General features: G+C 32.4%; 1 protein-coding gene across 3 annotated transcripts in view; it reads right to left on the bottom strand.

Moving 5' to 3' along the window:
• Positions 1-1,812: 1,812 nt before the first annotated feature.
• Positions 1,813-9,894, bottom strand: part of LOC110027049 — a 46,325-nt gene continuing 38,243 nt past the window's right edge. For all 3 annotated transcript variants that reach the window (XM_020728318.1, XM_020728319.1, XM_020728317.1), the window contains 5 exons: positions 4,398-4,471; positions 2,798-2,849; positions 2,616-2,699; positions 2,504-2,547; positions 1,813-1,946 (listed from right to left, as the gene is read on the bottom strand). In XM_020728318.1, coding sequence (XP_020583977.1) covers positions 1,832-1,946; positions 2,504-2,547; positions 2,616-2,699; positions 2,798-2,849; positions 4,398-4,471 — 369 coding nt within the window. In that variant the 3' untranslated portion in view covers positions 1,813-1,831. The remainder of the gene's footprint in view (positions 1,947-2,503; positions 2,548-2,615; positions 2,700-2,797; positions 2,850-4,397; positions 4,472-9,894) is intronic.

Here is a 9,894-nt window from a genome sequence, read left to right on the forward strand (position 1 = left end):
CTAGCAAGCCATTTTAGACTGATGCAAATAAATAATGAAGAGGGTTGCAATATTAAATAAATAAAATTATTATTATTATATATAACACGTGCATTTATTTGAGCGTTTAGCTATGGATCACCCTAACTCATCAACTTCACTAATACATTAATTCAGTGAATTATTGCTGATATGACAATCATAAAATTAATTTAATGAAATGGTCAAACTTTTTAAGAAGTTCGTGCAATAATCAAATAAAATTTTAGAGAACTTACGTACATACCACACTACTTTTAGCTATTTACATTTCTACCACCCAAACTCAAATAATTGGTCAATTTACATAAAAGCACCCAATTCTTATGCATTTACCTCACCCAAACTTTAATTTTTACATATTAAGTACATTTTCCTATATATAAACAGGTGGAAATAGTGTAATCCACCTTTAGTACATAGATTAGGGTGTGAGGAAAGTAAATACATAAGAATTGAATGCTATACATGTAAATTTTCCTTGAAATTTACATGCATAATACTCAAATATTTAATATCAAATAAAAATGACCACCATCACCTTCTTAAATACATCTTCTCAAGCATAGGTCTAATCACACCAAATTGTTAGATATAATTAGAAAATTTGTAAATATTAGATATGTAAATATAAAAGTTAAAAGTGTTAGATATCTAAATATGTAGGAGTTGTGAGGTATGCATGTAAATTTCCCAATTTTAGATTATTCATAGCAGGAATTGTAAATTTTACTCAAGTGCAAATAATTAGCATGAATCAATCTCCAAGCCATGAAACATTATTTCATTTACACAAATGCCTAAGTCAACAAAATAAGACTAAAACAACATATAATACACTAAAATCCAAAAACAAGCTAAATTCTATGTTTACCCATTTCTGTCTGCAACCTACAGATGAGTCATTTCCTTCGTCTTTTATCCGTTCTCACTGCACCTTCCAACGAAAAATCAACCGAGTTTTTAATGTCGGAATCATTTGTACCAGTCATAATTACAGTACTCTTCATTTTCTTCCTCCTCGCCTCGGATTCACCAACCAAATTAATAATTGGAAACACCATGGGCGGACAATTGGTTCAACTTTAATTCTTCATCAGTATCAGCTATTAAACCATTGTTTGTTTCACTGTGGGGAGGTTTCAGTGCTTCCTCGTTCAAAATTCTACTAAAATTTTCCCTAAACTTCAATGCTGATTTCCTCCGACTTCTAAAGTTCTCATCCAAAGGAGATTTTATTTTATGGGAATCAGATTCAGTTCTTTCATCCTTATCAAAAATCATAGATTTTCTTCCATAAGAGTCACCTTTGGGCCCACGCGCAGATCTCATAACTGATTCGGGACTACCCAATGTCGAAATGTTCTTTTGTTTGAACCTTCGGTTCGATTTAAACTTGGTGGAATAATTCTTATCTTTATCAAACTTGGTTTCCTCATTCACCAAGTTTTGAGAGGTTTTATCATACAGGGAAGAATCTAGTTCTGAAGTCGTATGTCTGGGGGTGCCTCTTGATTTACGGTTTAAATGTTGAATTTTGATCTCCAGATTCCTCAGATTTCCTATATAATTTACTTCTATTAAATGCAAGTATATAAAATTGACTTCTATTGAATGCAAGTATATAAAATTGTTAGAAAATTACATTATACAATAGGAAGATTTACAAAAGCAACACTTAATTCCCAGTGTTTTTTAAATATATACCACTTAGAAGTTAAAAAAACTTTTTTTTTTATGTGATATGAAGGATTTGGGTGGTATAGATGTAAAAAGTAAAGTTTAGGTGTTAGATGTGTAAAATACATAGGAATTAGATGGTATATATGTAAATGTACAAATAAAATAACGCAATAAATAAGGGGGTTCCGACTGACCTTTCTCTCGCCGCATTCCTTTTTGCTGAACTTGCTTTTCGCTTTTTTGGCCTGGCCAATGACAATCACAGAAATTTTTAGTGAATTCCGCAAGAAAAAGCAGCTGGTAACATAAAACAAATGGGAGAGAAAAACATTTAAGGAAGATTTACGAACATTCCACTCAATTACTGTATTTACATATCTAACACCTAAATTTCAATTTTTACATGTATATTATGCCACCTTACCTATGCATGAAAAAGGTGTATTTCAGTTTTTAATAGTTAAAGAGGTGGTATTTTTGATGTGATAGAAAAGACCAAGGGAGGTAAAAATGTAAAAGGTAAAGTATAGGTATTAGGTAGGTAAATACATAAGAATTGTGTGGAATGTATGTAAATGCCCCTTTTTAATGCTTTAAACACACTGAGCGGATCTCAAATCATTTCCTACTATTATCCATAATTCATAGATTGTACAGACCTCATTTACCCTCAATTAACAAAGAAAATATTAGGTGCTGAGCTCGAATAAAGAAGTACACCCGGACTCCAATAAGACAATGATACGTGAATCGATAAGAATTAAGTGGCATGTATGTAAATGCCCCAAAAATAAATGCTCACATTTGTGAAGAACGTTCTGGGCATGCAATATCATTTTCCTGTCCCTGTAAGAAAATCAAAGTGGAGGTTCTAAAATTTCAGTACAACGGAAACATAGTAAATGAACACGTACCTTTTCAAAATTCTTGGAATCAATATAATTCCAGCGCTCATTCCTCAAAAATAAAATCTCAGCATCCCCATCATCATACACCACCTGTGCCGTGAAAAAGAGAACCACTAATAAATTCTTAAGAAAATCCATAATATCTGAACAAGCTATCAGACACAATTGAAGGTACAAATTTGTAATACCCTGTGCTTCTTTGTTACAGGATCAAAAGCATCAATAACACCTGTGTAGAACCTACAACATAACCGTAACAAATCATAAATCAATCAAGTAAATCATGTCATACGAAAAGGCTAAAACAATCTCAAAGCCCATTGTTAGAGGCAAACATTATCTGGTATTAAAAAAAAATTATATAATTTCAATGTGTAGGACTGTCCAGATGCCATTTGCCATTTGAATGATCGTTAAACTATTAACCTATTAACCATTGATTAGGTGTCATCAATCTTAGGGCTGTCAAAACAACTCATTGTTCGCAAACAGCTCGAGTTCATTTTGTTCGTCAGGCAAGTGAGCAGAACATAAATAAATTTTTTGAGCTTAAATTATAAAACAAATCAAACATGAACAAACTTGTGTTTGATCATGTTTGACTCATTTTGACTCGAATTAAGTAAATAATTAAATAAATAATATTATTATAATATTTTTATATGAATTTGTATGCTTTATTTTAAAAAAATATTACACTATATTATTTCTCAAATCATTCGAGCTAAATTCAGGAGCTAAAACGAAAAATCGAATTTGAATCCACCTGAACACAAACATTCATTCAGGTGCCATTTTGAACAAAAAAATTTAACGAGCCAAACATAAGTATTGGGGTCGCCCAAACACGGCTAGTTTACACTCTTCAGCATCTTCATTTAGGGTTGCCTACCATAAGTTATTGGTGGCAATTATAAACCGAGGCAACATTATCAATACAAATTAAAATTACGATGCTAATAATATTTAACACGAGGATTACATTGCTTGAAATTTATGATAAAGAAAAAACAAAAATTCCTTCATCAAACTAATATTGTATGTTGCAGGAGTAATGCAACTGCTCGTGTACAAAACCAAAAAAAAAGTAAAAGCATCAGGCTTCCACAATAATACGTTGAATGAGTGCTGAACAAGGGACGATTTCAATACATGCAAAAGCCCCACACAATAGTAAATCAGACATTACTCCAAGATACCGTGTAATTGCGGGCTTGGATGAAAAAAAATATGTAAAAAGTGAACCTTAATTTCCCACCTAAAGCTACATTTTGCGATGGGTCTAATTCCTGGCTTAAATAATTCAAAATGAATTGTAGATGATTCACAACCCTCACTTCACTGATTCAAAAGCTCAATAAATAGCTTTCAATACCAGTTCTACGAATAAACCAATAATGACTCAAAATTTCTACACACACACACACTCTCTCTCTCTCTCTCCACAGAGGGATATGGAGGTTAAAAATTAATTTGTATTAAATATCAACAAAGTCACAGAAACTTCTACATCGAAGTGCTTTGAGCAATGCAAATTGAGAAAGTATAAAAATGCACAATGGAAATATAGGAGTAAACAATGTTAAACAGCACATAGCTTAAGAAATAAAATCAAAAGTAAGCATGTTGGCATCGTCACATCGATTTTAATGCCAAAACCATAACTATTACTTTAAATAGAAATACATAAGTTAAAGCAGTAAAACTTCCACAACACGATATGCACGGAACAAAAACAAACATCTGGATGTTCAAAAATTTTACAAAACAAAATATGTCTCATCTTACCTCTCATCATCAGGCCACCACACTTCTATCTTACGGCCAATATTATCCAAATGCATGCTAGATAATCGAGAGGCCTGAAAAAGATAGAAAAACGCTTAAATCTAATCATAGGTACACTAAGTTAAACTTTTCCCAAGTTGGAAAAAAAAAAGGTCAGTGCAATACAACAAAGCGAGGTAACATTGAAAGACATAAAAATAAATAATTTACCATGTTTCAAAATTGTGCGGTATTAGGTTGTGCCTCACACAGTCAGCATGCGCCTTGCCTCAAAAGACCGTGCATCATAGATAGCTTTAATTTGCTTTTAAATATATATATAACGAGAGAAAATATATTAACTAGCCTCCTCTCATCATTGGGAGATTTGATTTTGTGTCTCATGATAGCAAAAAATAAATAGGATTGGGAGCTAAGAAATTAATGTATATGTACAAGTAGATGAAATTATTTAATTTAATTTTATTAAATTGAGGCAATCATTTTCAATCTCTCCCTAATTGTTGTCAGCTGCAGAAAATTAATTGAGAGCTTGTAGCTGCCGGGTAAACAGTTTGGTGAGGAGAACTAAAGTTTAAGAGGAGAAATTGGAAGGTTAAGGTAAGAAAATTAAGTATATAAGTAACTTTATATAAATGTGATATTTGATCCCAATTCATCTAATGATATCATTGATCCTCTCCGTAAACTGCAGCAGGTTTTGAGCAGCTAGATTTGGAAGGGATGCAGGCTGTAGATATTATTAGCAAGGAATGTAGGCCTTAAGCAAGAAAATACTGGGATTTTGTTGGAATTTCGACAAGGCTAGTATGAAATGTAGAGATAAAAATATAAATTGAGGAAATATTTTCCTGAAATTAACTTTAAATCTAAGGCAAGCCCGGGGAAGAAACATGTCGCAACGCTGACACAAATCCGAATCTCATGTAAGATACTCAATTGATAAAATAAGAAACAAGTTGTTTTATAGGACTATCGATTGCTACTGTCAATTAATAAATTCATTTATTATATGATTGTGTTTATTAATTATTTCATATTGTGCATATTCTTAGTCTGATTTAATTATACAAATGAACGCCTCAATAGTTTCATTTTGTGGTGATTCATAGAAATGCAAAATCAAAGCCCAAATAGTTGACTATTACCTGCTATGTTGTATTTCTTGTGTATATTACTAAAGTGATTGTTTGCGGGTACATTCAAATTAAGCAATAAATGCATATAAAAGTACTTATAAGAGGTAAAAATGGTTCGAAGAAATATCATGTATAATATGATAGATAGACAAATATATTCATAATTATTGAGTTCGTGAAATTAAATTATGAGCGAATTTCAGTTACAATGATAAAAATGTATGGATTATTATAACTAAAAAATAATATTTTTGGTAGAAAATTTTCATATCATGTAAGATGAAAATATCAAACATATATGCAAAAATAATGATAGAAATAAAGCAGTGATGAACTAAAAGACCAGAAATGTTATTAAAACTATTGTAGCAATGTCACTGTAGTAGCGGTACTATAAAATAGCATTGTAACAGTGTTACTGAAGCAACACAACGGCGCTGCTGTATCGATCTAGAAAATTGAGATGATTGTGTCGTAGTGCTACCTTTTGGCGCCACAATGCTGACAGCCATGCGTTGTGGCGCTTGAGATTGAGCTCCGCAGTGCTAGACTCTTAAAAATTAAGGCCTCAAGAAATAGAGCATAGTGTCATAGCGCTACATTTAAAGTCTCGCAACCCTACTAGCACAGCGCCACGACGCTAGTTTACAACACTATAGGGCATGATCTTACGAAATTAATTCAGACTTAGAAGTTGTGTGGTTTTTAGAACAATTATGGTGTGGGGACAGATGCTGAAGATGAGAAAGAATATTGTAGTGATTGGGAGAGAGTAGAGTGGACTTAAAGAGTGCAGTGTGTGAGTGTGAGTAGTGTGTGAGAAAAAAGATGAGAAAAGATCCATAGGGAGAGAACGGTGCAAGAAAAGAGGACAAAAAACAGGATTAAACTTTCAAGATTCAAACTCTAAATTTATCTTTAACCCCTAGTGTAGTTTATGTTTTTCCATTGTACTTTCTCACTTTTCTCAATTATGTGAAAGAACTAGTTTTTTTTATATAAATTTATGATTCATTTGAAGTGATAATTTTAATGTGTAATGAATTTTATGAATAAAATCTATATGGTTGTTTTGTTTCACTTGACACTGATTCAGTTTTTTCATGGCCAAACAATTCTTAATAAATAATGCGATCTTGTAGTTTCAAAAGAATCCTAGTGGAACAACAACGGTGAAACATTCCATTACCCAAGTGCATGGAAATATAGATTTTGAGGAATTGCAATTGGGTAAGTGATAACTTCATGCCATCAGTTGTACCATTTCTCTGTTACTTAAAAAATAATTAAGTTTCATAAATAAAGATAGAGATTAGGAGACAATTTTGCTTTTTATTCACAACTTAATGTTGGGCACATCAGTACATAAATTACTTTAAATAGCCATAAATTAAGAGTTCTTTGTAATCGTACTTATTGTAAAAAATCTATATAATATTTGAATAAATTGATAAAATTAAGATAAAAATAATTTAGTACTTTATAAAAATATAACTTGATCATCCTGGGAACGATACTCAACTCGTCATGTTATTACTTGAACGAAAGGTATATTTGTACATATCTGAACAATGGGTCAGTGATCCGAATAAAGAAAGATACATCTGACGAGATAAGCCTCTGTATGAAAATAATAAAATTCTTAACTTTTGATATTAAGATTGTGAAGGACCAATTGGTATCAAGAGGTCATTGATGTTAAGATAGCCAACATTTATTAGCAATTATTATGGCTGAAAAGCTAAGCGCGACTAATGAAATAAAACATGTCAATGTCTATACAAATATAATGTAGCATTTATGAGACAGAAATTGAAAGTAAGAATTAAAACATATGCGAGCAAACACGCATACAATATTACATAGAATAGTAACTTGAATGACTTGTCAGTAGAAACTTTGTTCACTTATTGCATCTACTGTTTATAAGCATGTGATCTCCGTTATTTAAGTATATTACTACTATTATTATTCATATTAATCACCGACCAAAATGTAAGTTACTTTATTTCTTATATGTTTGAATCTAATCTTAGAATATTTATCTCGATGAACAAGTATCTTATCTGAGACTATTTATTCCTTTCAAGGAGCAAGATACAAGTTGTTAGCAATGTTAAAATTCTTTTATAACTTTTATAAAAGAATTTGAATGTTCAACTTTTAGAGGTTATAAAAGAATTTGAATACGCATGTGTTTATATTTAAGCGTTTTAAAAACACTTTATTTATTTGATAAGTAATTATAAGTGCTTCCTAATTTATGTCTGACGCTAAAGAGTTATTTAAAGAATTAAAATATAAGAGTTTGTTTATGATGATTTAGTAAGACAAATTCTTCACTTAATGGATCATAATTAAAACAAATCATGATAAGTGTCCATAAAAATTAAATTTGATTGAGTTATTATTTTCTATTACACCTATGCTTAATCTAAGAGGGTTAAGGGAAGTTTGACAGACTCCCTTATTTTGACTTAGTATATTCTTACTTTGATATGTTATCATATTCTGATGTTTGTATAACACTTTTTGTTTCATACTTTAATATGCATAACCTTATACACTTTATTGACTCTAATCTAGCACCTCAAAACATTTTGAGACTTACCCTCGGCACATTGATAAAAACAGCCTTAAGACCCAATTCCACAATTTTAAAAGTTGCAAACTGCAAATTCTAACCTGAGCTTGCACAAAACAAATCTCTAATGGCAATAGCAAGTAGTATAGATATTTTAATAGAGGTGACATAAATTTAAAAAGAGTGCCTTACACTACATTTAATAATATAACTTAAAATTTTAAAAATTGTAGCATGATATTCCATCAAATATATCATGCAAAATATTTATATTAAATATAATGAATGATTCAAATATATCCACTAAATAAATAGTATATGAGATAATCTCCCTAGGTATATTAGTTTACTGTTCTAAATTTGTGCAAATATATATACACAATGTGCTTGTGTATGCCATATACGCATAAAAGGCCCCTTGAAGCTGACATGTAGGGTTGAAAATTAGGAGACTTTAATTTACAATGTGATTGTAAAGGACAAAGTAGTGGCATTGAGGGACGCAAGAGAGAAGATATTTAAAAAATTAGAGTTAATGGGGGAGAGGGATGGAAAAGAAAATTCAGAGAGACAATAATATTTAAAGGGTAAATAAGAGCTGTGTGAGAGAGAGGGAGTCAATGATACCGTGAGGAAGGAAAAATCCCAACTCTCACTCGTGCTCAAGGAGTTGTATATAGCCTAACCAATACATTTGCAGAAAGACTTATGTGACTCAATAGAAGGCCTAAATGAATACTTATTTGAGGATTATTTGGTTGGTGGAAGAAGTAATGCATTATAAAATGAATGCAATGCAAAAGTAGGCAACTGTATTTGAAATACTTTAATTTTATTTGCTTCACAATAAAATAAATGGATGATTTTTTTTTTGTTTCGTTTAAAAAAAATGAAAACAATATATTTAAATGTAATTAAAATTAATGTGTTGGCCATCAGCAACGAGCAGCGATGGCTTGTAGGGGCTAGCAGCCAACAGAGGTGGGCGATGATGGTAGCGGCCAGGAAGGTGGCCTGTGATGATGGCCAGTTAGCGGCAGCAGAGGCAAGGGTGACAGTTGGCAGTGATGGGCGGCGATAGGGGTGTGCAGCGGCCAGGGTGGTGACGAGCAGGACGCAGGGGGCTACAATGATTTACATTAAGCTATGATTGTAGAATTCGACCAAATTGGCCAAATTTTAAAATAAGGTAAAATGGCCAAGATGTTAATTTCAAACACAATATTATTTTACATTAAATTTGAATTTCTTCCAAACGACCAAATTTCTATAATCCTTGCATTAAGAATACAATGCTGCCAACCAAACAACACCTTAATAAATCCTAACAAGACCTAAGGTCTGTTGACCTCATTTTTAGCGAGGTCTAGTCTTCCGCTTAGGGTTTAGGATCTAGCCTTAGGGATCTCCCTTCGACTATCTTAGAACCTTAGAAATGGGACCCGCCTCATTTCTCTTTTGTGGTTTCGCGTGTGTGGTATCGACTTCTAACACTTAGAAGGATGAAACCAACATGAGGAACCCAAAAGGGATCCCTATAGGACCTTTTGAGTCTTAGGGTGGCCTTCTGCACAATTCGCACTCCCGCACACATAAACTTCGCAATTCGGAGAGTCGACGTGTCTGAACGCCACGATTCGCATTGCTTGCACTGTTATTCGTCGAGGGCTCGAGTAAACCTTTTGAGACGATCGATCGCGGGTCGAAATTTTGTGAAATTTGAATTTCGACGCGTTTTTGACCCGATTGTCGACGACGTCGTCCGAGCGACCCC

Source organism: Phalaenopsis equestris, unplaced genomic scaffold (genome assembly GCF_001263595.1).
Source record: "Phalaenopsis equestris unplaced genomic scaffold, ASM126359v1 Scaffold000413, whole genome shotgun sequence".
Lineage (NCBI taxonomy): Eukaryota > Viridiplantae > Streptophyta > Magnoliopsida > Asparagales > Orchidaceae > Phalaenopsis > Phalaenopsis equestris.